The sequence below is a fragment of the Dreissena polymorpha genome, chromosome 3 (assembly GCF_020536995.1).
Source record: "Dreissena polymorpha isolate Duluth1 chromosome 3, UMN_Dpol_1.0, whole genome shotgun sequence".
Lineage (NCBI taxonomy): Eukaryota > Metazoa > Mollusca > Bivalvia > Myida > Dreissenidae > Dreissena > Dreissena polymorpha.
The window spans coordinates 151,161,633-151,188,968 of NC_068357.1; the positions used below are offsets into that span (position 1 = coordinate 151,161,633).

Below are 27,336 nucleotides of genomic sequence, written 5' to 3' on the forward strand. Positions count from 1 at the left end.
TGTGGTATCCGTGCTCCCAGTTTATATCCCTCAAGTTAAAGTCGCCACCAAGGAATATTTTACAATTTCTATATTTTTCACTATTTCCTATTTTACTAAGTGACAGGTCTAGTTCATTCAAAGTTTCAATTGGAAATCCTGGTGGTCGGTAAAAAGCTCCAGCTAGAATATTGTTGTTTTTCGATGTAGATAATTTCACCCATTTTATTTCACAGTTAGTATCAAGATCGGGACACTCTTCACAGTTCAACCCTGGTTTCACCATGACCATGACGCCGCCACATCTTTTGTCGGTCATTTCTTTCCGATATTTCCAATCTTTACAACGGTTATATTCAACGGGGGACCAGTTCAGAGAAGACAATAGAGTGCTTGCCCTTTGATTGTTTACCTGTTACCAGGCACGAATGAGATTATCGATAAGTAAAGAATGAGAATATCGATAAGTAAATTAGATTATATTGGAAATAACAGGTATGTTTGCGTTTCAGCACACGAAGTTATTCAGCAACGCTATGAATGAATATATATTTATGTTTCGAAACAGTTTGGTTTTGTTGCATACAGAAGTCTTTTTTTTATTCGGTTAGCTATATGTGTATGCATATTTCGGAATGTATCTTTTTTGGATGAAATTTATAGTTATCATTGGAGATAAATATGTTTACGTTGTCAAAATGAACACATCTTACATTGATATATGACGTTGATTATGAATAAGATATTTTAATGATATAAATCATATTGCAGGCTTTTTCCGCCCTATGCCACGGGTCCAAAATTCGGCCCCATTCCCAATGCAAATCTGGTGTTTTTTTTCCCAATTGAAAAAAAATATTCCCAATTTCAAAAAAAAAATTATTTTTTTTTTACCTTAAAATATTTAAGTTAACCTGATCCGGTGTAGAAAATAGAAAGTGTTGCATAATTATATTATCTGTTGCCTTGAATTTGTTTTAAAAACTGTACAATATGTTTATTTAAGATTTTTCTTATTTTCCTTAAAATCCGGCGCTTCGCACGATTTTTTTTCACCTCAAAAAAGGCCAGGCCTTTTCCCAAAATTCAGATTAAAAAACCTGCACTTATCTCACATGTTCATAATACTTTGTAAAATTTTAATAATAAGTTATCAAAATAGTCGTCATTTACCAGTTAACGGCTTCTTTGAAATAAAAGAAACACTATTTACATGCGATAATTTTTCCCAATTTAACCAATTTTGCGAATATTTTTTTTTAATTCATTGGAAAGGCACTTTTTAAGCTTGTTAAGTTGAAGGTACATTATCATTCCTACATGGTGTCACAAGGATACAGTGGAACCTATTTTGTGTGGGTAAAAGTAGGTGGAATAGGTGTAACAGTTTACTTGTTTGAAAGCATTAAATTATCAGAAACAGAACTGGCATACATTATACATACTAGGATTTTTCTGTTTACAGTTTTTACAATTCATATGAATAAATCATACTTTTGCTATAGGTAATGATTGTTGTGTAACTTGTGGCTTTCTTAAGGTAGTGAAATTATTCTTAACAGATGAAAAACAAGTAAGTTAATGTGAGGATAGTAGTGTGAAATTAAAAATTATTACTAAATTATTAAAGGTTCGAGTTAAATTATTGAATTTGATTCAAATGATAAGCAGCTCAATACACTCAACTTGCACAATCCTTCAACATAAATAAACACAAACAGTAAGTAAGACAAGACACAATGTGTGTCACTCAATGGTAACATGTTATTTTGTTATTATAGAAAATGTGTAAAATATATTTTTTCATACCAAGTGAGAAGTAATAATTAATTTAGTTCACTTCTAAATCAAACATAGGGAAAATTGTTATAATGAAGCCCAATAAAGAATTTATGCATAAAACTTGACTTCATAAAATAACATGTTTGAAAGAAAAAGTGTGTCCACTTCATTTATACTTCAAATTTCATGTGCACAAATACTGACATATCCAAAAGATTTCAATAATTTACGCATTAACTTTATCAGTAACTTAAAGCAAGAATCTCCTTATAAAATATGTTTCATTTGAAAAAAAATCTTTATGACTGCTAATGCTAATTCTTGTGTGTTTTCCCACTGGAAAGGTTTTGACAGTTCGAACTGATGGGGTCTGCACCGTTATGTGGATCAAAACCAGCTGCTGTCGTTGACTCCATTTCAATTTAGGACATTTTAAACTCAGAGCAGCGTGGATCAAAATTCCGTGGTACTCAATCTGCTCAAATTTAATGCACAGATCAAACAGAAGAAGTTTTAAGTCCGGAAACTGCTCCATTTAAACAGAATCAAACGTCTGATGAAAGAATTTGTAACTCATCCGTTCCAACAAATAAAAACAAATCCAAAGAGATTTTAGGCAATTCTGAACAAACATTGGTTTACACAGATAAAGCGATTGGTAGTTCAGAACATGTTTTGAAACCAATTGTAAGTTTACCTGACGAACCCGAAGATCATTCAAATAATAATTCAAGTACGAAATTGAATTCTGAAAAAGGAGTTGGTAGTGGTTCAGGCTCAAAGATGATGTCCATAAACACCCGTAAAGTGAAACCTTAAGCTATTGAAGACGTGAATGATGTATCAGAAGCTAAGGACACTACACACCACGAATCAAACGTTGTTTTGCAGAGAAAAGACATTGAACAACCCATATTATGTAATAGTGCATACCAAGAGCATCTTGTACCTAAGGAGATAATTATTGATACGAAACATGGGCATGCACCAGACGACAAAAACGTTTTTGAGGAGGAAGAAGACGAAGACGTTAATGATGACGATGATGAAAAGAAGGAAAAGAAGCCATTGATAGAAGAAGAATTAAACGAATTGAAGACAAAAACATACAGTAAATTGAAAACAACTGCATCAGAAGCACTTGCTGTAGAAGACAAAATAAACGAAGAAGGAGTTTATAATATGAACATCAGGAACGCAACTTTACAATTCGTACTTTACCCTCAAACGCGGATCTTTGCAGCAGAGACTCCAGTTTCGATTGGGCATTGCCAATATTCTGTTTGAGACGAAGTTCATGGGCCTGGTGTGTGATTGTTTGATCCGGATGTACAAGCACGGTTGGATGGGAGATGATGGAAAAACGAACAAGAAAGCCTACAACCCAATGATAAATGCTGTCTTGACGGCCGTGAATTTCTCTGTTTCATCAGATGCTATTTCGATAAAGCTGGCAAATCATAAGAAATATTTGGAAACTATCAAAGATATTCTACTCAAATATGCTCCAAGACATCTTCTAAGTCAGGAACCAAAGTTGTCGGTAAGACTTTACTTCATTGGGTATATTGATCTTTATATACTATTACTTTTGATTAATTATCACTCAACTTTTTTTGCGTTTGAAACCTTAAAGCTTCTATGCTTATAATATATTGTGCTGTTATCAATGGTCGAAAAATCTAAAATGTGTATGATAAACATTCGTAAACAAATGAGTTAAGTATTTTGAAAGTATTTCCAAACATTCGTCCATGTGTCTGCCGGCTTCGGTTTGACGTATTTTGCTGATGCTTCTTATTGTAGTCTCGTGGCATGTAATTGTTTAGAAAGAAGAAGCCAAGCTGATGAAGTTTTGTCTGTCAGTCGCCCACAACGTTTCAATGAGACCTAATAACAACCAACGTCTCCGGACTCTCGACTTTACGAGCGTCATGCAGCCCTACCTGACCTCTACTGACGAGTTGTTTAGTTTGACCACTCTGGCAACATTAGCGAGTATGTCTTTCTTACCAATAAAGCAAATAATTGGGTTACAAAAAAACCCTGATATGTTCACTCATGTGCAGATTTTGATATTGTTTATAATAAAATTAATAAAATGGCAAATAGGCATTAAATATTCATATTATACATGTGTATAAACATTGCCTTTGCGATAATGTTTTCATGAATGGCATCGCTCTAATGTGAATATGTTACAATTAAAATAGATTTTCACTGGGTATTCATCGATGTCTGTCATGTTTAGAAATTGTCTAGGCGCTGACACCATGACAAACTATTAATTGAATAATTTACAGGTATAGTAAACGAGGCAGAGTGTGAAATAATCAATGCAGCGCATGATCGGGTTAAGTATCTCCTAAAAGTTCTTCAGAAAGGTCTGGCAACCAAACTACGCCGCTGTAATGGATGGTCATGCAAAGAGTGTGGTTACAGTATGTACATTGATCTCCTTAGTTAACATGTTTGTGTCCCCCTTATAGTAGTGGGGGACATATTGTTTTTGCCCTGTCTGTTGGTTGGTTGGTCTGTTGGTCTGTTGGTTTGCGCCAACTTTAACATTTGCAATAACTTTTGCAATATTGAAGATAGCAACTTGATATTTGGCATGCATATGTATCTCATAGAGCTGCACATTTTGAGTGGTGAAAGGTCAAGGTCATCCTTCAAGGTCAAAGGTCAAATATATGGGTCAAAATCGCTCATTTAATGTACACTTTTGCAATATTTCAATATTCAAGATAGCAACTTGATATTTGGCATGCATATGTATCTCATGGAGCTGCACATCTTGAGTGGTGAAAGGTCAAGGTCATCCTTCAAGGTCAGAGTACAAATATATGTGGCCAAAATCGCTCATTTTATGAGTACTTTTGCAATATTGAAGATAGCAACTTGATATTTGGCATGCATGTGTATCTCATGGAGCTGCACATTTTGAGTGGTGAAAGGTCAAGGTCATCCTTCAAGGTCAAATAAATGGGTCAAAATTGCTCATGTAATGTCAATTCTGCTATATTGAAGCTAGCAATTTTATATTTGACATGCATGTGTATCTCATGGAGCTGCACATTTTGAGTGGTGAAGGGTCAAGGTCCTCCTTCAAGGTCAAACGTCATATACTGGGACATAGTGTTTCACAAACACATCTTGTTTTGTTTGTTTTTGATCTCCTTCGTTAATTTTTATGCCCCTGAAAGGGTGGCATAAAGCAGTTGAACTGTCCGTCAGTCAGTATGTCAGTCTGTCCGTCCGTCCGAAAAAAAACTTTAACATTGGCCATAACTTTTGCAATATTGAAGATAGCAACTTGATATTTGGCATGCATGTGTATCTCATGGAGCTGCACATTTTGAGTGGTAAAATTTTAAGGTCAGGATAATCCTTCAAGGTGTAGGGTCGAAAATACAAATCCAAGGGAAGTAAAAAGCTTTAATGGAGATAATTGTCTGACCTGCCAAATTATATATTTTTTTAAAATAAATAAAAGCGGCGCAGTAGGGGGCATTGTTTTTCTGACAAACACATCGTGGTAAAAGGTCAAGGTCATCCTTCAAGGTCTAAGGTCGAACATACAAATCCAATGGAAGTAATAAGCTTTAAAGGGAGATAATTATTATATATAATAATATGAAATCATTCAACTGAATCATAATCAAAATAACATTGTATGGTCAAGCCAAGCACACAATGACACTTTTGGGCATACAAGTATCTTAGGTACTTAAAGGTTACCTGTGAATCTACAGTCACGGTAGTGGCTTATAATTATTTGCTACTAAAAATAGAGATTTGTTAGAGACAATTATTTTCAAGGGAAGTAATTTAAATAATTATAAATCTCGGATTATATATTTCCTTACTAAGAATTTAAGTTCTTTTCACAGTTACTGTACAGATTTTGTATTTAGTTTTTTTATAACTTAAATGATTGATTTGTCAAAGTTTTTTTTTAATTATATAAGTCTCATTTCTTTCCTGTACTAATTTGTGAATGGTTGGTGTCATTACTTACCTGTGGACTTATGCACATAGATCCATGATGAATTGTGGCGATGATCTCTTTGATAAACCACAGGCCTTGGTAGTCAGCGATGTCTGACTTGGTCATTTTTGACTGTCTACAGACCCCCCCCCCTTCCCTCCGCAGTAGGGTGGCATATAGCAGTTGGACTGTCAGTCCGTCTTTCTGTCTGTCAATCGTCGGTCCGAAAACTTTAACATTGGCCATAACTTTTGCAATATTGAAGAGAGCAACTTGATATTTGGCATGCATGTGTATCTCATAAAGCTGCACATTTTGAGTGATGAAAGGTCAAGGTCATCCTTCAATGTTAAAGGTTAAAAAAAACAAAATCCAAGGGAAGTAATAAGCTTTAAAGGGAGATGATTTCTATACCTGCCAAATGATAAATAGAAATTGTATTTCAAAGCGGCGCAGTAGGGGGCATTGTGTTTCTGACGAACACATCTCTTGTTTTTGTTTGTTTCACTAATGTGTTTAAGACGAGTCTAGTATCATAATCAGACTATAAATTCATTCCTTGTCCATTACCTTTACCTTTAAAGCGGGTATATACGATTTTGTCAAATGTTTATGAATTTATATAAAATGTGTAAAAAACTTATTATATATATATATTTCAATAAAAATTAAAATAAAAGTTAAGAAGAAAATGTGTCGAAAAATGCGAAATAAGCCAGATATTTAATTATGAAATTGAAAACGGCTGTACAGCCGAATTCGCCAGCATGTATATCATACACTCATAAAACCACAAACGAACAGCTTAAGTAATGTGTTTGTTACCTGCCACCTTCAAACTCTACGCGATGTTTGGATATAAACGAGTTTCTCGATTCGTTACTAGGAAATATATAAGATTATCAACATAACTCAATTATCAAGATTATCGATGATTTCAATATACGTGTTGGCACGAGTGAGGACTTTATCGCTGGTGTAGACAACCTTCCAGAAAGACAGATCATTGACTATCAAACATCACCCTATTGTGAAGCATTGATTGACTTTCTCCTTAGTGCAAATCTGTGCATCCTGAACGGTAGAAACTATATACATAATGACTACACAAGCATCTCGACTAGAGGTTGTTCAGTTGTTGACTACTGCTTGGTACATACGAGCATTTATACCGATTCAGGGACTTTAAAGTTATAAGAGCGACAGAGTTAATACAGGAAAGTCTCGACATAAGCACACTAGAACGTATAACTATACCAGACCATTCTGTCCTACAGTGGTCAATAACTTTTACAAGCGCGGAGGAAAACATACCAAGTGAAATATCGAAAAGAAACATACAACCCAATGCCCCAAACCTTAAATACGACCGACGAAATATACCAGAGGAATTTATGAATAACGCCGTTATATATGAACAATTGAGACAAAAAATCACTGAATTAGAAGCCAACCAAAATAGACAAGAATCGATTGACATGTCTTACAATGAGTTTTTGAGTATTTTGGTTACGTAAATGAATACTTATTTAAACCCAAGGGTGGTTACCCCTAGTAATGCAAACGGGAAAAGAGGACGAGTTAGTAAACCTTGGTGGAACAATGAATTGACGTCGGAGTGGTCCGATTTACGCATAAGTGAAAAAATGTGGATAAAATGCAAACACAAAGCTCAAAGACAAAGACTTAAAGCAGAATACGTTTAGAAACGTAAACATTTTGACAAATCGGTACAGAGACGAAAACGAAACTATTGGTATGAAGAACAACAATATGGCATCTCAAGATCCACATATACAAAATCTACAGCGGATAGCGGAGAAACAGATGAAAAGTGCACTTCATGCACAATTTCTCGAAAATTGCAGAGCAGAAAACATAATTCCAAAGGGTCTTCAACTCCGTTTAAAAGTGAACGTCGGCAACAATTCTAGCGAGCTACAAAATTCTGTAGATCTTCTTTTACGTAAAGTGAGCATGGAAATTTGCGAACGTATACGTGATGACCATCTTCGTAGATCGACAGAATATGGGTGTTTACTGGAGGAAGTTAGAAACGAACTTAAAAACAAAATGTCAAACGCCGACATGTTTGACTTGGATTGTGAAATCAATAAACAAACGGAAACGAAGCGCGAAAAACTTGCTGCTATGCACGAACAAAAAATTCGCCACATTGTTAATAAAAAACGAGAAGAGAATAAATCAAATAAAGTGAAAGAAAATACAGATGCAACCGTGCTTAAAACAAAAAACGATGATCGACCAAAGCAAGATTCATCGCCACGCAATCGCCGAAACAACGGATGGAAGTCAAAGGGTGCAGTGAATCGCAAAGAGGATAAACGCATCAAGATTTCGACAAATACGGCGCAGCGCGTTGCTGATTCCAAGAATACGGACAACGCAGTATTACATCACACACAGTCATCGGAACAAAAAGGCGACAGTTCAATACCTGACGATAGAGCAACACCGTCAAAAAACGAGGCAGCCCCGGGTCCAAAGAAAACCTACGCAGAGGCCTTGAGCAACGGGGCAAATGTAAATCTACAACTGCGTATTTCAAGTCTTCAAACATCGTTGGACAGCCTAACAAAAACCGTTGCGCAACTAGTAGCAGAAGCGGCTCAAAGGGGAAAAGACAGAGACGTTTTGTCCGTGTTTCAGACCGGAAAACATGGTGGAAAACAAAAAAACGGCTTCGCAAAATTCAGAAAGGAAAGAAAACAGTTTTAAACCTTTCATCCAAGCGTCTCACTGATGATGATTATATCCTGCTCGGCAAAGGTTTGAAATTTTGTCCCAAGATACGTGCTCATGATAAAATTAAGTTAGCCGAAGAAACATTTAAATACAGTAGGCGTTTAAGACTTAAAGAATTTTTCAATGACTTAAATAACCCTGATACCCAGTCTAATATTATTAATAATGATGAAGACTTTCAACGGCCATTCTTCAATAAACGCGAATCTACGTTTACTCCATTCGCCGGTATAGACATGTACCTTGAATTTTATATCACAGCTATCACAGAAGAAATATTACAGTCCGTTAGTAAAAAACGACACTATAGTAATATTACTAAGGAGGAACTAGCTTCACTTCGAAAACTGTCCGAAGATGATAGCATTGTTATCAAGAAAGCCGACAAATCTAACACTATTGTGATTATGAACAAAATAGATTACAAAAATGAAGTTTTACGTCAACTAAACAATGTAATTCATTATGAAAAACTACCCAGCGACCCATCAGAAAATGTAAAAAAATGTATCATCAATTGCATTGCAGATATACAAAAATCACATGCCAGCATTGAAAACGAATTTGATGCGTTACCACTGGATATAAGGTCTCCATTTTTCTACATTTTACCAAAGATTCACAAAGAAACAAATGAAAATCTTCCGCTTAAATACCCCGGTCGTCCAATTGTGTCAGCATGTAATTCACCTACGGAGAATATTTCGAAATATATAGACTCCATTCTCAAACCATACATGTTTGAATTGCCGTCTTTCATCAAAGATACAACAGACTTCATAAAAAAGCTCAAAAATAAGACAGTTAATAGTAAAGAAACCTATCTCGTCACTCTAGACGTGTCATCGCTTTACACGAACATCCCACACGACGATGGAATCAAGGCTTGTGAAGAATTTTTACATAATGGCAACATTAATAGCAACATAGTTTCTAAATTATTACGACTTGTACTTGAAAATAACTATTTTCAATTTGATGATGATTTCTATTTACAAAAAATGGGTACGGCTATGGGTAGTCCAATGGCGCCAGCATATGCCTCTATATTTATGGGAAAACTTGAAAAAGACTTCCTTGAAATATGTGAACATAAACCGACACTGTGGTTTCGCTTTTTAGATGATATATTTATGATTTGGGACCACTCTTTAGAGAAGCTTGAATTGTTTATTGAAGCATTAAACCGTTTTCACCCCAACATGAAGTTTACGTATTCTGCTTCTAAGAAAATCGTGTCTTTTCTCGATGTGGCTGTTTCTATTAATGACGACTTAACACTTCAAACCGATATACACATAAAGGAGACCAATAACCACCAATATCTTGACTATACGTCATGCCACCCTAAACAGTGTAAGGACGGAATACCATACAGTCAGGCGAAGCGATATAGACGTATTATATCGGATGACAACAGTTTTAAATCGTCACTTCAAGACCTCAAGCATCATTTCAAAGAGCGAGATTATCCGGAAAAAATTATCGATTGTGCATTTGAAAAAGTTTCTGCCCTATCTCAAAAAGACGCATTACAGTCCTGCAATAAAGCAAAAACAAAAGTTATCCCATTTACAATGGAATATAATCCGTCATTGCCAAACATAGGAGCCGCAATAAACAAGTATTGGGACTTAATTAACCTGTCACAGAAAGAAGAAGTGAAAAGTGTGCATGAAACTTATAAGCCCATACTGGCGTTTAAAAGGCCTAATAATATAGGAAACTTCATTACACGTGCTCAGTTTACGAACAGTTTGAACAGTTCACGTGCGTCCAGTGCCTGTGGAAGAACACGTTGCTCCCATTGTAAATCCATACACGTTGGAGAAAAATTTAAAAGTACAGTAACAGGCGAGCAATTTAATTTACAGAAGAATATGAATTGTGCATCTAAAGATGTAATATACCTCATTACATGTAAACAGTTTAAGAAACAGTACGTTGGAAAAACCATGCAACCGGTGTCAAAAAGAATGAACAGTCATCGATTGACATAAGAAACTTTTCTAACCCTGAATTTTCAACTTTGGTCGCATCACATTTTAATGAAGATCACCACAGCGCAAATGACTTTTCCTTTATGCCAATTTGTTAATAACAACATAGATCGTCTATGTAAAGAAACTTACTATATACATAGACTTAAAACATTACACCCTAATGGTATGAATAACAAAGTTCTTTTTAACATAAAAGACTAGCTCTTCAATTTAATTAAGCTTACTTTTGTTTTTTTCCTATTAGTATTTTTATATATAATTTTATAGGAAATTGTGTATTCTTGAATCCGAAAGTTAAGCTTAATTTAATTAACGTTCATTTTATTGACGTACATTTTCCCGCATTTTAATGTACGTTAAGTCAATGACGTAACATCCGCTTTCTGTTATTATTTGTATTATCCTGATGAAGGCGTAAGCCGAAACGTTGATAAAAATGTTGGATTTATCATACTTTACTGGAAAGAAATAGGAAATATCGGCATAGGAAAAGAGCGAAACAAATTAATTCCAATGGAAGTTATTCTTGAGGACGGTACAATATAAACCTTACCACAACAGGTGCTTGATAAATGGAAAAAGTCGTTTGAAACACTTTATAACATACCGACGACGGAAACGTATAGCACATTCGAAGCTAGATCACCACTGTATGTTGGACAACATACACTAAATAACGGTATATACATATTAGAGATCGAAAAAGCAGTTAAATCACTAAATAAAAACAAAGCCCCCGGATATGATGGAATACCAGCGGAGACTTTAAATAATAAGCTCACGATATACTTTTTACACAGCCTGTTCAATGTTTGTTTCGACACCGGCAGTGTACCTTCAACATGGCAATACGGACTTATTACCCCAATTCTTAAATGTAGTAATTTCGACAAAAGAGATCCAAGTAATTACAGAGGAATAACGGTAACATCAGCTATATACAAAGCGTATTGTTCTGTGCTTAACAATAGACTTACAAAATGGGTAGAAACTAACAATATTCTATCCGACACTCAAAACGGATTTCGCCCACAAAGAAGTACCATCGATCAGCTATCCACTCTTACAAATATTGTTGATGCACGAAAGAAAAGCAAGAAAGATACTTTTGTGGCATACGTGGACTTTTCTAAAGCCTATGACCGAATCAATCGACATAAATTATGGTCCAAGCTAGAAAATAATTACGGTTTAACCGGTAAATTCTTAAATGCTCTGAGTTCCCTTTACGTATCCGTTAAATGTGCTGTACGGGTAAATGATTACACTTCGGAATGGTTTGACGTAAAATCGGGATTAAAACAAGGCTGTTTGGTCTCAACGACTTTGTTTAACCTCTTTCTCAACGACATAAGCGAGCTATTCGAGCAATCAAACATGGGCGTGAAAATAAACGGTAAAATCATAAGTCACCTGTTTTACGCCGACGATTTAGTTTTAATCGCAGAGAACGAGGAAGATCTCCAACACCTATTAACTTTATTATCAAAGTGGTGCGATATAAATAATATGAAAATTAATACTGATAAATCGAAGATAATGCATTTTCGACCCCCATCCAAACAAAAAACGAACTTTAATTTCAAGTGCAATGATGACGTTATGGAATGCGTGGAAAGCTACCGTTATCTTGGCTTAATGCTAACTGACACTTTGGACTATAACGTGACGGCAAAACATGTAGCGCAGTCAGCTACACGAGCCCTTGGTCTCATCATCGCAAAGTTTAAAGCATTGGGCGGGATGCCATACGAAGTATTCTCAAAACTCTACGAGGCATGTGTCTGGCCTACCATTAGCTACGGAGCCGCAATATGGGGGACCAGAGAGTTCTCTTGCATTAATGCAGTCCAACATAGAGCTGCCCGTTTCTTCCTGGGAGTCGGGAAGTACACGCCAAATGCCGCTGTGAACGGGGACATTGGATGGACGCCACCAATAGTAAAACAGTGGAAAGCCTTTATCACTCATTGGATTAGACTCTCAAATATGGACACAAATAGACTCAACAATTTAATGTTTAGAGCTATTTCTTATCACAATAAATGCTGACCACATTTTGTTAAAAAGACCGTTAAATCGTTTACTGAACATGATTTAAACATAAATACCTATGTCAGTAAATCGCAATTAACACGAATAATTGATCTGTTCCAATCAAATATTTCAAATGAGTTAAATCTGACATGGCTAAATCAAATTAATTCAGTTACTGGTAACGGTCACAGTAAAGGTGGAAATAAATTACGCCTTTATAAGACTTTTAAAAGTACATTTAAAGCGGAACCTTATGTTAAGAATAGAATTATAACAAGAAATGAAAGAAGTGCTTTAGCCAAGTTCAGGTGCGGTGTAGCACCCTTAAAAATTGAAACTGGCCGTTACCAGGGAATTGTTTTAGAACAACGAACTTGTTTTTACTGTAAAACTATGGTGGAAGACGAAACCCATGTTTTACTCCAATGTCCATTGTACAATACCTTGAGAAATGAAATTGTTTTAAAAGCGACATCCATCAATAATGATTTCAGTTCATTTTCAGTGCCTGATAAGATTTCATTCCTACTATCCGATGAAAATATGGTAAAATATAGTGCCAAAAACCTGTCATGAAATACTAAGATTAAGACGTAATTACATGTATAAATAATTAATATTGAATTTTGTTATTATGATATTGTAAATATTATATATTCATAGATATATTTGTGTATATGTTGTACATACAAACGTAGATAAATATTTTATTTATTATTTTACCTATCGTTGTATTGTTTAGCAATATCATCTTATATGACATAGGTTCATACATTCTATAGTCTCTCGTAACTCTTTTAGAGTGGTTTTATACATGAACTTGTTTAATTTGCTACATGTTTTATATACCATGAATGTATAAAAGTGAGACTCAAATAAACTTTCTGTCTGTCTGTCTGTACGATGTGAATCTAAACTTAGTTTAACGGTTTATTTGAATTCCTGCAACGATATCTATTCATACGACACACGAACACTAACTCCAATCCCAATACAAAGACGAATGCTTCGGTTATTGTAGGAAAATATGTTCGTCACAATCGGCTCGGGCCGCTAATTTGTCTTTGCTGCATTTTATGAAATTCGGCTTAAATGTATAAATTTTCTTGTCTATTTTGTTTAATTGTAACATATTTTATCAATATATTACAATTAAACACATATAAAAAATCGTATATACCCGCTTTAAAAAAAAAGGTAAGTCACCTTAACTTTTCCTTGCGTTAACGTGTTATTACATAAGTTATACAGAAATTGTCCAATTGTCTCGAAAAGCAAAGTCCTTTTTTTATAAGTAATTGTTAATTTAGTGAAGTCAGAATTTCGATCGGCTTGCCTTATTGTCAGCATTTTGTCAAAACCTGTAAGGGTACTTGTGTTTTTCGTTGTAATTTTAAAGCTTTTCGTTTACTAATGCAGATAACGAATGTATTATTAAAAGCAATCGATTTATTTACATCGCTTTCAACTTATTCAGCTATCCGAATGATTGCTCAAAATGATGCCAACAAGAAATTGCTGGTTGAGCTTGGTGCCCTGGAGTTACTTGTGAAATTGGGTCAAACCGGCAATGAAGAAGAGCAATTGGGTAAAAATGTATTTTTCGACATCCATTGATGTTCTTATAAATTAAAACTACATTGTACGGCACATTTTAGTGTCGATTTACATAGTTCCGTTTATTGCACATAAGGCAAAAGTTATATTGCACCGCGTGCTAAAAAGTGCTGAAAGACATGTTCAATAAAAGTACATACGTCAGATTTTTCTCTAATATTTTCCACAATTGTTAACATCAACACATGTATGTTTAACTCAGATCGTCAAAGCTGCTATTTTTGAAGCTGCACGTTGTATGAATATAGAAAGTCAAGTATTGTCATATGGTGCATTAATAACTTCAGGTGCATGTAGAGAAAATTCGCCATTTCAAATTGTTACGAGTTTTAAAGGATGTACAGAAAATGTTGAATGTTTATGTTAAATATACATTTTCTGTGGCATTATTTTTTACTTGTTGTCTACCAAGAAGATTCACATACTTTCTTAAATCCAACTTTGGATCTTTGCATTCTCTTGCAAATACTTAGTGGCCAACCGATGCAAATCTTATAATTTGTTCCATGTTATCAATTAAACACACTGCTTTGTACACTAACTAATGATTTATATTTTCAAGTCGGTGATTGGAGTATAAGAGAAAAAACAACAAATTAATATTTGTTAATGCCTTTAGCTTTAATGCAGTATTATTGATTGGTTCTATTTTTTTCGAAAGTGTGCATGCAATATGGGCTCTGAGCTTTGACAAAGATAATCAGCAGAAGGTGGTAAGTACTGAGGGCCTAGGCGTACTGGAGCTGTTGTTCGAACTAAAGAAATCGCAAAATGTCAACATCAAGAAAGCTTGCAATGGTGCATTGTGGAATCATCGAAACATGCTAAAAAACTGTGAGCTCCAAAAATACAGAGATTTTGGTATGATTATGTTATTAATTAATTAATTTTGTTTTATATATGATTATATTTTAGCATATACACAGTAAACAAATGTTTACATTTTATATTGAATATTTATTTTCAATATATTATGGTATATGTATATAATTATATAAAGTATAAAAATACAGTTGAATTGTATTATCTTATATTTGACCAGTCTGCTCTCAAGTATACTTATCAAATTATATTGGTGTTAACAATGTATCGTTACATGGTATTTTTAGCTTTGAAACTGGAAGAAGATACAGCAGTCAGAGCAAAGTCAGAGGAAGTTAATAAACGTTCCAGTGAAAAACAAAGTGCTAAAGAAATTTTTGTTGATTGAACATTTTAGTTTTGCTTATCAGCTATATATTTATTGTAAATATTGCTTTGATCGAATTAATTCTTCTGAAAGAAAAGCAGGAAGTCTGTCAGTTTTCAATTATGAGATTAAATGCTAGGATGTGTTCGATTATACAGTTACAGACAATGTATTGTCATCAAGTAATATAGAAGGGTCATTCCATTCATGTAATAGCATACCTTTTAATAATCATAATTGCAATAATTTTAAAACTTGAAGACATTACCAAGAAAAAACACACTTTTTTGCTTACAAATATCATATTATAAGAAACTTACATTTGGTGTTACCTGTATTTTTCCAATACATTATTTATTCACAGTTTTTTATTGTTGACAATGTTCTTAAAACAGCCTGGAGCATAAGGGCTTAAAAAATCATGTATTCTTTCCAGAAAATAAACGTGTCGATATTATTTCTTAAAATTTGAGACCTTCAAAGCATGTTAACAACTTTGCCAGATGAAGATGTATGCATAAATATGCTTTTAATGCCGTGAAGTAATCTAGTGTATAGTTCCTTAAATGAATAATCTTAACTATGTTTTTCAGACGACGAAAAGGACGCCCGAGGGCACGTGATGATCTCCTATCAGTGGGCCGATCAAGAGATGATGAAGCGAATCAGAGATCAACTCAAATTTAATGGTTTTAGAGTGCGAACTAATTGTCCTAACCAATTAATTAAGAAGATGCTTTAAGTGTTACTTTTGCATAAATTGAGATAATAAAATATCTAATGCGCTTTATTTTAACATAATAAAGCATACCATAGTTTTTTCCCTGTTGATGAATGTAAGATGTCCATTTAATTGTAAATGATAACTTGTGTTATTCTTTTGAAATCTTTTAAGTCTTTGAACTTCAGTTAATTGCAATTGTAAATAAATACTCAAAGTAGGTATTCGAATTTGTTTGTTTGTATCTTTATTGCTTATATGACTTATCAGAATCAATTTTTGCGCAGACTTTGTTTAACATATTTTGATAAACTGATGCATTAAACTTCATTTTGTGTTCCACATTGATATACATTTTCAATCAGTACTTTGACCGTCTTTTAATTGCCAGGTGTGGATGGATATTGATGAAATGGGTGGATCTACTCTACAAGCCATGGCCAGCGCGGTGGAAAATGCAGAACTAGTACTGATGTGCATGTCGCAGAAGTACAAGAACAGCCCAAACTGCAGAGCCGGTTTGTAAAATATTATACTGAGCTATCAGGTTTACATGCAGCTTAATTAACAAATATAAAGCTTTGATGGCTGCTTGAAATGAAGTTTGTTTTAGCAATTTGATTCAATACAAAGAAAAACAAAGAATACAATTTGTTGTTTTGCGTATTTTGTTCCAAAGTGCTGAGCAGGTGTGTATTTCATACAACAAAATGTTCAATAATGTTAAAGGACATTTTGAAACAAAAACACCTTAACACGAAATAATTTTGCAAAGCCTTTTAAAATTAGTAGATGATTCGAACAATACTTGGTAAAGAGGAGAAGCTGATCAATATTTAAAAGTTAATATTTCAACATCATTAGATTATAGAAAATACTTACCCGCCAACTGTGTATAATAACAGAATAATGAGTTATATTAATGTACGTGCACTCAATTCGATAATATTCTTTTAACTGGCGACTTTAATGGCTACACATCAAATTTACCAGACTACACCGACCTCGATAACGTCTTATCTCAACACTTTCAAATTGATGGAGGTACGATGAACGCGTGTAGCCCATCACAAATATTGACCCAACTAGGAATCCCACTCCAACGTAATTCACAATGTAATAAAACCAATAAAACGGGACATAAACTACTAAAAATATGCAAGTTTAATAACTTAATTCTTATGAATGGTCGCTTTGGTAAGGACTCAAATATTGGGAAACATACTTTTAGAAATACCTCAGTGATTGATTATGCACTATCGTCCATCAATGTACTTTATAAATTAAACGAGTTCGAGATAACTGACGTTGACGGACTTTTATCAGATGGTCATAGCCTGTTATCCATCACAGTTAATTTACCCTTTGATGTAACCCTAACCCCGATCCAAGAAATAAACACTAAAAACACACCCCGCCTCCCTAAATGGAATCCTAATAAACAAAACGACTTTGTTTCTAATATAGACAATACATAAATAAATGAAATACAGGAATTGCTGAATAATCGTCCAAATAATGACATACAAACATTCTTAAATAAAATAACCAATAAAATCTCAAATGTCTTCCTACAGTCTGCGCGAAAATCGTTCCCTCACCAAATTTACAAACAAAGAAGTAAAACTTCTCATTTAAAAGCTACACCAAAACCATGGTTTGGGCCTCAATGTCACAAAGCACGAAAAATACAATCACGCTCGTAAAGCTTACCAATTACACAAATCCACACTAAATAAACGTAACCTAGCCGCCACTATAAACACGTGCTCAATACGTATATAAACTAACATAAATATACTGTAGAAAATAAGTTACGGTCAATGAACGCCTCAAACCCCAAAGAATATTGGAAACTTTTAAACAATATAAATAAATGTAAAAAGGAAAGTGAAAGCCCTAATATCGAACATTTTTTTTAATTCTTTAAAGATACTAACACAACTATACACCCAGATATATTGCCACCAGACCCGGATGAACATGGTACACCGGATAATACAATGTCGAAGCCTTGAATACACCTATCACCTGCAACGAAATAAATAAAGTGATTATAAAATTGAAGAATGGCAAAGCGCCATCACAAATTGACAATGTTTTAAATGAATTCATTAAGAACACTTCTTTCAAAATGCTCCCAATATATTGCAATCTTTTCAACACAATTTTAGACACCGGAATCTTACCTGAAGCGTGGTTAATCGGTGCAATAAAACCCATATTTAAAAATAAAGGATCTAAGCTTGATCCTAACAATTACAGACCGATTACAATTTTAAGTTGTTTAGGCAAGCTATTTACAGCTGTAATTAACAAACGAATAAACACTTTTCTAGAAGACAATAACTTACTTCATGAGAACCAAGCTGGATTTCGCTCAGGTTATTCGACATGCGACCATATATTTACATTAAATATGCTTATTCAAAAATTAAGGGCCGCTAAAAGAAAATTATTCTGTTCATTCATAGATTTTTAGGCTGCATTCGATTCTATCTGGAGAACAGGTCTGTGGCATAAAATACTTAAACTTGGAATTCAAGGTAAAATATTCACCATTATCACAAATTTGTATTCTAATATTAAATCCTGTGTTTCTCTCAATAGTGAACTATCCCAAATGTTTTTAAGTACTTTAGGAGTGAGACAAGGAGAAAACCTATCTCCTATACTTTTCTCTATGTACATGAATGATGTTGATGCTTTCTTACAACAAACGTGTAATGGAATAAGTCTTGAAGTCAATATAAATGATGCCATCCACTTCCTAAAATTACTTATATTACTATATGCAGATGACATCATAATCCTCGGTGAAAATGAAGAAGAATTCCAAAATAAACTGAATTGCTTCTATAACTACTGTACGACTTGGAAATTAAATGCCAATTATTCCAAAACTAAAGTTATGGTTTTTGGGACAACTGAAACCTCCAAATATAAATTCTACATAAATAACCAATTGCTCGAAACAGTCAAAGAATACAAATATCTAGGTGTCTTTTTCTCTTCATCTGGAAGTTTTCTAAATTGTAGAAAATATCTCGTAGAACAAGCCAACAAGGCACTGTTCCACGTGTTCACAAAATTAAATAATCTTAATTTACCAATTGACCTGCAAATCAAACTATTTGACCAAACTATAGTCCCTATTTTTACATATGGTTGTGAAGTCTGGGGATATGAGAATCTAGACATAATCGAGAATGTCCATTGTTCTTTCCTACGAAGGATCACTAAATTTTAAAAATCTACGCCACGATATTGCTTATATGCAGAACTTGGAAGATACCCGCTCGATATAATTATAAAAACAAGAATGATAAGGTTTTGGAACAAGATAATAACAAGTAAACACACTAAATTTTCCTTTTTGATGTATAAATTTATGATAAACTCACATATAAACAATTAATGGACTAACTTTATTTCCAGCATCTTAAACTCTACTGGCCTTTCATTTTTATGGCTACAGCAAGAGAACATTTCGACGAATAACATACATAAGCAAGTCAAGACAACTTTAACTGATCAGTTTATCCAGTGTTGGAATGCGCAGATACAATGTTCATCTAAAGGCAAAATGTATGGATTATTTAAAAATAATACCAACTTTGAACATTATCTTACAGCCTTACCTCAATCACTACGATTAAGTATGCTGCATTTCCGCACCGGCAACCATCTATTCCCAGTCGAATCTGGCCGCTTTTCTCAAAACTTCATACCCCATGAGAATCGAAAGTGTAACCTCTGTAATACAAACGATATTGGGGACGAAATGCATTACCTTTTATTATGTCCTCACTTCAAAGAAAAAAGAACAAAATTAATCCCTTCTAATTATACGCTCCGTCAAAACGTCATTAAATTCCATGCTTTAATGTGCACTAACAATCCTGTCACACTTAAAAACACAGCTTTATTTATGAAACACTTAATCAATGCCTTTCGGCGCTCGTAATATAATAGTTGCATACATGTACCTAAAGACACAGTATTTCCTTTTGAGAAGTATACCTCTAACACTCTAGAATTAATGACCCACATAATAACCTACCTCGCTATGGCGCACGAAATAATCCAATTGCCATTGTTAAAAGGTCCACTCTATTACGTTTACAAACAGTCCAACTCATCCATCAATGAAATTTTACGCTACACTGCCTCATCACGTATATATAACACTCCCGTCAAGGAAATGCCAGTTATCGCTTTTAACGACAATCCACACAACACATGGGCACCTTAAAGGGTTGTACTCTTATTACCGTTTACATTTTATGAACTGAAATTCCTGATAAACGTTTAACCGAACTATTTAATCGCTTAATAGTTCCCCTACGGTTACCCTCCCTCATTTTATTAGGCGGGAGAGTACTCTATTTATACTAGGAAGACCTACCTTCGTTCAACCATAAAATCACTTTAGGAAATGGATATTGCAAAAGTTAAAACTCACTACTCGAATGCATGTTTTTGTATGTATTAAACATAGGAAATGACACGTAAAAAAAAAAGAAAAAAAAATGATAGAACTATGTACCCTGTCTTATGTTAAGTGTAATCGTAATATTTGCTCTGCCTAGCTTTATAATCACCACTATCATGATCATTATGATCATCACCATTGTCATCATCTCGATCATCATCATGATTACTAGTTTCATCATCATCAGTATTACTATCATTATTAGCATCGTTGTTGTTGTTGTTACTATTATTAGAAGTATTATTATAACTAACGCTGTTGTTGTAAATCATTAATCCTACTTTTTAATATTGAGTGTATCCACATAAATATTTCACCACTAACTGTTAACTATTTAATGTTGTTGTTGGTGTTACTTTTGCTAGAAGTACTATTATAACAAATGTGGTTGTTGGAGATCATTATTTTATAATTAGAACTAATTCACATACGTACTTAATTATTAATTATCCAACACCTACGGGTTCGAAACCCATATTTTCTTTTGATAGTAGACAATATATTGTTTAAATAACCATTATGTTACTGACCCTCTACTGGAGAATTTTCACATAACAACCAGTTTCCCAATTGATCTACTATGATTTATCGTATATAATACTGTTTGTTTGATATCTGTGTAATTATCTTATACATATGCTCACATGTTATTACAAAATGTCATTGTTTTGTAACCTGTGAAAACGAATAAAGTTCTGTTCTGTTCTGTTCTGTTCTGTTCTGTTCTGTTCTGTTCTGTTCTAATGTCTCATTTTCGGTAGAAAAACAAATGCAAAAAACTATGCCCTACTGTCTTACAAAAATACTATGTCACACTGTCTTGCAAAAAACCCATGCCCCACTGTCTTGCAAGACATGTCCCACTGTGTTTAACAAATACTATGACCAACTGTATTGCAAAAATAGTTTGCCCTAATGTTTTATAACGTTATCGTTTCCCTTGTACTTCAGAGGCTGAGTATGCGTTCCAGAAGAGTAAGAAGATTATTCCGCTGAAAATGGAACGCGGCTACGTGCCAGACGGTTGGCTGGGATTCATCTGTGGCGCTAAATTGTTCTACGAGTTTAGCGGGAAGTATACCCTTGAGGATAAAATGGCCGGCCTGTTGAAGGAGATAGGAAAACAATGGAACCGAGACCAGGAGCAAAAGGAGCCTGTCATTAAACCTGAAATTGCAAAACCGGTACGTGTCTCACAGGGATAGGCTATTTTTTGGAACGTCGTGTTGCATGTGTGGTACCATTCTTTGTTTATGTGTAACGTTATGCATGTAATCATTCTGAAAAATGTGTAAAACCTGTGCTAGAAATATCAGTTACTCTAAGTGTATTCTAAGCGTATATATAATATGATTTAGAAGTGTTGTGTATAGAAAAAATCATTTTTTCAATACAGTTCCATTGAATATATTAGATATACTAATAACGGACTCATTTCGTTTATTGTATTTCATAAAATACAATTGAAATTAATTACCTTGCGAATCTAATAAAATGACATAATTTAATGCTCGTTTTACTGGGTCTAAATAACTATCAAAATTGATATGTTGGTATGTTCATTTTGTTACATGCAGGTCAACTCAGAACCTGTCCGAACAGTGGACCATGTAGACTCCGGTAGTACAGTGGCTAGGGTATCGGTTTTCAACAGAACCGTCGAATCTGTGAGAAAATGGACAGATTCTGATCTTAAAAGATGGAAAGACAAAAACGAACTGAACAGGTAATACACATTTAAAGTTTTAGAAATATGTTTGTTTGTGTTAATGGCTAGGTCACCTGTTTACAGTGTGCACAATATGAGCATTTGGTATCGCCTTTTTTTCTTTGTGCTTCGTCTTATATTGCGTGGATAATTTTCAAGACACTTGACATGAATGATCCATTGGTTACCGACTTTCAATGTTATTTAAATCATTGTATGTCCATACTAAGGCAACGAAGCTAAACATTGATTTAAAGTGATATTATGCGCATCTAATAGTATATGCTATGATTATAGGTGTCTATCGCAACCGTTTTTTGTGTTTGGTGTTTTCACTTCATATACACTTATATTTGCTAATGCAGCATCAACATTCTAAAACAATATCCCGCAAAGAGAACAATAAATAATGCATTTGAATATCAACCGTACTATCGTTTGACAACTGATCATGCATGTACGATGTGATTCTAAATTTAGTTTTAGTGCAGATTCGTTCATACGACACACGAACACTAACTCCGATCCTAATACAAATACAGTTCCGCTCGGCTTAGAGGACTGTTGATGCATGTAAAATATCGAAAATAATATATTTATCCCATTTTCATCGCGACATTGACGGTATAACACGTTGTGGAATATACTTGCTTGTATTCAACACTGTGGAATATACCTGTCGCGTGCACGGACTACTTTTTAAATGACGTCATGCGATATGCGCTAAAATTAGGTCGATATTGTTTGGTTCATTGATCGAATTGTAAGGTCACCCATTAGAAGAAAATGTGCATATTTTGCAGAAAAATATATATGACATATTCACCAAAAGAAATGTTGAAATAAAATATTAAATTACACGATTTTTGTTTTGTATTTTTTTAATTTATATTTACTTTACCACTGAATGATTTTTCATAAGAAACACAGTCGACAAAACTTAAGCTTCAAAATTATACGACTTTCAACCTTTTAATCTAGTCATATGACATAATTTTTCGCCATCCGTATAATGAATCAGCTGATTGATGGCGTCATAAAATGACATACTTATTGCGTCATTTTCCCCATTTTTTTGACGATTTATTATAAACGCGACTTATTTCACATGTTTTCTACATGTACTGTATGTCGACATATCTGAATTGTCAATTGATCACATTTTCCTTATTTCGTGTAATGTGCATTGTTTATAACCAAAGCATATACTTTTGACATTTAACTTAAATATTAAGAATGTACAACAAGCCATACACATATCGCACAGTTCATGAATAATCTGCTATGTTTGCTTTCCTATTTAATTCACGTTAGGCATAGAGCTGTGTAAAGTATAAGATGGTAAAAATAGCACCACACTGGAATTGGGAACGTCCCATTTTGTACACGGGTATTTTGTACTCATTTATCTGTTGTGTACTGGAATGTTTTCCATTCTTTGTGTATTTATATATTAAATTATTTTCTCGTACAATATAAGGGCATTTACCATAGATATATAAAACATTGTGCAAGTTTAAACATAATTATGTTTGTATGCAGAAATCTGCAAATGCAACCGAGTTTACCAACGGCTATTATTAGATAAACTGCTCCGGTTCATTGGAACAGCAGAAATGTAGAGTACATGACGTAGCGTGTGACGAAGAAGAAAGTTTATCGCGTTCATAAACTCATTTGAATAAAGTGGTAGAATGGCATAAGGGTCTTTATTTAACTATGCTTAAATAATTATTAAAGACCCTAGATGCAAAATCGTCAATTATTGAGTTAAATGAATTATTAGATGGATTTTAAAGGATAATTAAAGGTAAGATACTAGTTCTTACGTGTTTTGATTTTTGTTTGTACTTTTGTCGTTTTCTGTTCTCGGGGAAATGATTTTAACATGGGCGCCATTGATGCATCGGATCACACACGGCATACCCACAACATTCTATAAAAACACGTTCTGCGCGTCCTTAAATTCGTCGTTCAAAGTCGGAAAACGTATTGCCCTGTATATTTCGTCAAATAAAGTGTCAGTCGCTGCAATTGATTGTTTACTCGTCAAAATTGTCAAGGTCTTCGATAGCTAAAGAAACTTCAGCGTACAGTTTATTTAGTATTGACAGACCTGTACAAAGTCGCGCCAGTCAAAAATCATAAAAAGCGACATTTAAAGTTATGGTAGCCAGAACTAGGTCGTCGATGGTGTACATGTATGTTGACATCGACAGCATTTTGTCAGGAGCAATCGCCGCCATATTGGATTTTGTTCATTTTCTTTCGAAAATAAAATGAATTATAGTAAAGTAAAATCTTCTTTTCGCGGTCGTAATGTGTTAAAATTCGCATACTGCGTAAAATTGAATGTAGGCATATGGTGATATTTTAACTTGTTTTACAGTTTGTGTGTGAATTTTTTAAAGACTATTTTGCGTACCAGAACAAATACATGTATATCACTACGCATGGTTACATTTGTTAGATTTTAAGCGCTTTTATGACTAAATTAAAATTATTGTTAAGGTTATTAGATCTATTTATGTTAAATGTCACGTTGAAAAAAAATCAAATGGGATAAATAGAATACTAGGATTAGCGTTGAATACAGAGAAGTTTATGTTGCTCGGCTCGAACACCGAAAGCGCTCGCCAAGGCTCGCGCTTCCGGCGTTCTAAGCCTCGCAACATAAACTTCTCTGTATTCAACGCTAACCTAGTATTCTCTATATTTTTCATAATCACTGGTAGCAAGATGAGTTGCAGATAATTGGTCAGTTACCACATTTTAGCTAACTCTTTTGACATGTGTATTCTTTTCAGCCCAATTCAACAGTGAAAAATGCGCATACTATCACTTTAAACATGACAACTTAATAGATAGTCTACACTTAAATTGTATATGACATTGTGCAGTCGTCCCCTACAATGTTTTTAATATTGCCCATTTGGTCAAATCTGAGACGGACAGGGATCCACAAGATCTTTAAAGATATACATGTAAACTAAAATTATTAAAAAAATCTCTGAAACGACAATTGATAGAGCTGACAGCCTGATTATTTGGTATTTAGAATCATGAAGCGGTTATGTACAAAGTTTGTTAAAATTATGTCCCGTGGGTACATATTAATAAAACTCCAGGATTCACATAGTTTACGTAGACGCAAAACAACTAAACACATAGCTCTTATGTGTGGTTTGAAACGTCATAGGCTTATTGTGGCAAGCAGCATGCCATTGGGATAAAAAATGGTCCCACCTTTTGACTAAAGCGCTATGGGCTTAGATATTTGGTATTCAATAGTTTGATCAAATCAAGTCCCTAAGGTAAAAACTTTTCGCACTCAGTGGGTCACTTGGTTAATACATACCTGATTAGCAAATTACCGCATTTGCTTCTCTGTTAGTAAAAAACAGGGGTGTAATATTCGGTATGTAACATTGTATCGTACTTTTCTACAGAGTTTTTAAAAATCATGCCATGGGGACAAAACTGGCCACAGTTAGTGTGTTGATTGCTTTATATGGACTTATATTACACAATATCTATAAAATCTTCTCTATCCTTGAGGATTAATATCATTTCCCCGGGGTCGAAATTTGTATCGTCCTGGGGTTAAAACTTGCGTCGCCCCAGGGGTATTATTGTTACTTTAGACGTTAAAAATTTAGAAGCTTAAACCACAAATAAAACTGTGTAATGTTTGGTACGTAATATCGTACAGTGGTATTTTACGAAGTTTTTGTTCTAATTATGTCACTGAGATTATAATGGCTACGAACCGGGAATCCAACGGTTAATCGACTTTATAAGCATAAAACATCTCTGCTCTCAAGAACAGCTCACAGATGAGTGCTCAAGATCCATTACTGCCCTCTTGCTTATTTGTAATGGTCAATACACTTTTAGAGCTGACAACTATTCTTTTTGCCTGTTTACGCGATGCAAGAAATAAATTGTTATTGTACTTTATGTCTCTGAACTGAAACAAGTACAACAAAAGTAAAATTTGTTTGTTGCCAAAATCGCTTGAGCGTATTTAAGCTACGTCTTGATATGTCCACTTATACTATTAAGAATGTGTCGTTTTGTGAATATAGACATAACGGACAATATCAGACATTGCTTCATTGCTGCTTGAACATGTTAGTGCTATACTCTAAGAAATGCATAGATGTAAATATAACATATCGTCTCTTTGTCTTGACCTAAGTGTTTTGCCGGGACGAATCACTGCCGGTGAAGTTGCACTACTTCTTCAGATGAAGAAGTCTCCAGATTTCTTCTACAAATGTCTACATGAGATGATGAAGCTTTCGGATCTTTTGTCGATGTCAAAACTTGTTTGGGCCTTGCAAGATATCGAGAAACATTAACCAGTGTATGAACACATAATTTGTGAGCAACATGTGATAATGTATTGTGTAAAATTTTGAAGATGAATTATAATTTAACAAAAAGATGCAAGTGTAGTTATTAACATTTTGAATGTAATACATGATTGGTCAAGTGGAATATTGAATTGTTTGTGGTTAGCAATTTTCTCAGGATGTTTGTTATTAATTTATTTTGTTAAAACATAAATATACATATATTTTAGCTTTTAACATTTTTCTATCTAAAAACCGTTGAAATGATTTTTAGCTCGTCTGTTTTCGGAGAAAATCCGAGGTTTTGTCATAGCAAGTTCGTCGTCCGCCGACCGGCGTCTGCCGTCCGGCGTCTGCGTCGTGCTAAAACCTTAACATTGGCTCTAAAATATAAGTGCTTCCACCTACAACTTGTATGTAGTTGCACCTTGATGAGTTCTACACGCCACACCCATTTTTTGGTCACTAGGTCAAAGGTCAAGGTTACTGTGACCTGTAAAAAAATATATACACTTACCTTTCTTCCTTTTCTTCTGACAAGCTTTCATTTATTCAAAACTGCACCCACAGCCGAGCGTTGACAACCTCTATGCGGTGCTCTTGTTTACATTTAATTTTGTCACTTATTTTCTTATTTATTAATTTCCTATGCTAATACCATTTGATATTATAGAATAAATTGTTGGTTTA

General features: G+C 34.2%; 2 protein-coding genes across 2 annotated transcripts; both read left to right on the forward strand.

Moving 5' to 3' along the window:
• The first annotated feature begins 402 nt into the window (after positions 1-402).
• LOC127872000 (uncharacterized) lies at positions 403-14,802 on the forward strand. The gene is made up of 5 exons (XM_052415363.1): positions 403-474; positions 2,106-3,304; positions 3,591-3,759; positions 4,065-4,202; positions 14,036-14,802. The coding sequence occupies exons 2-5, from the start codon at positions 3,059-3,061 to the stop codon at positions 14,173-14,175; spliced, it is 693 nt and encodes a 230-aa protein (XP_052271323.1). The 5' UTR covers positions 403-474; positions 2,106-3,058; the 3' UTR covers positions 14,176-14,802.
• LOC127872687 (uncharacterized) lies at positions 14,720-27,336 on the forward strand. The gene is made up of 8 exons (XM_052416017.1): positions 14,720-14,736; positions 14,837-15,036; positions 15,285-15,366; positions 15,956-16,061; positions 16,477-16,603; positions 21,532-21,764; positions 22,158-22,306; positions 26,490-27,336. Exons 1-8 carry the CDS (start codon positions 14,720-14,722, stop codon positions 26,650-26,652), a joined length of 1,077 nt encoding a protein of 358 aa, XP_052271977.1. The 3' UTR covers positions 26,653-27,336.

Coding starts and splice junctions, on each gene's coding strand:
- LOC127872000 (XM_052415363.1), top strand. CDS start 3,059: ATGGGCCTGGTGTGTGATTGTTTGATCCGGATGTACAAGCACGGTTGG. Junction 3,305..3,590: donor GTCAGGAACCAAAGTTGTCG/GTAAGACTTTAC, acceptor GTAATTGTTTAG/AAAGAAGAAGCCAAGCTGAT. Junction 4,203..14,035: donor ATGCAAAGAGTGTGGTTACA/GTATGTACATTG, acceptor CAACTTATTCAG/CTATCCGAATGATTGCTCAA.
- LOC127872687 (XM_052416017.1), top strand. Junction 16,062..16,476: donor TCAAATTTAATGGTTTTAGA/GTGCGAACTAAT, acceptor TTTAATTGCCAG/GTGTGGATGGATATTGATGA. Junction 22,307..26,489: donor GACAAAAACGAACTGAACAG/GTAATACACATT, acceptor TCTTGACCTAAG/TGTTTTGCCGGGACGAATCA.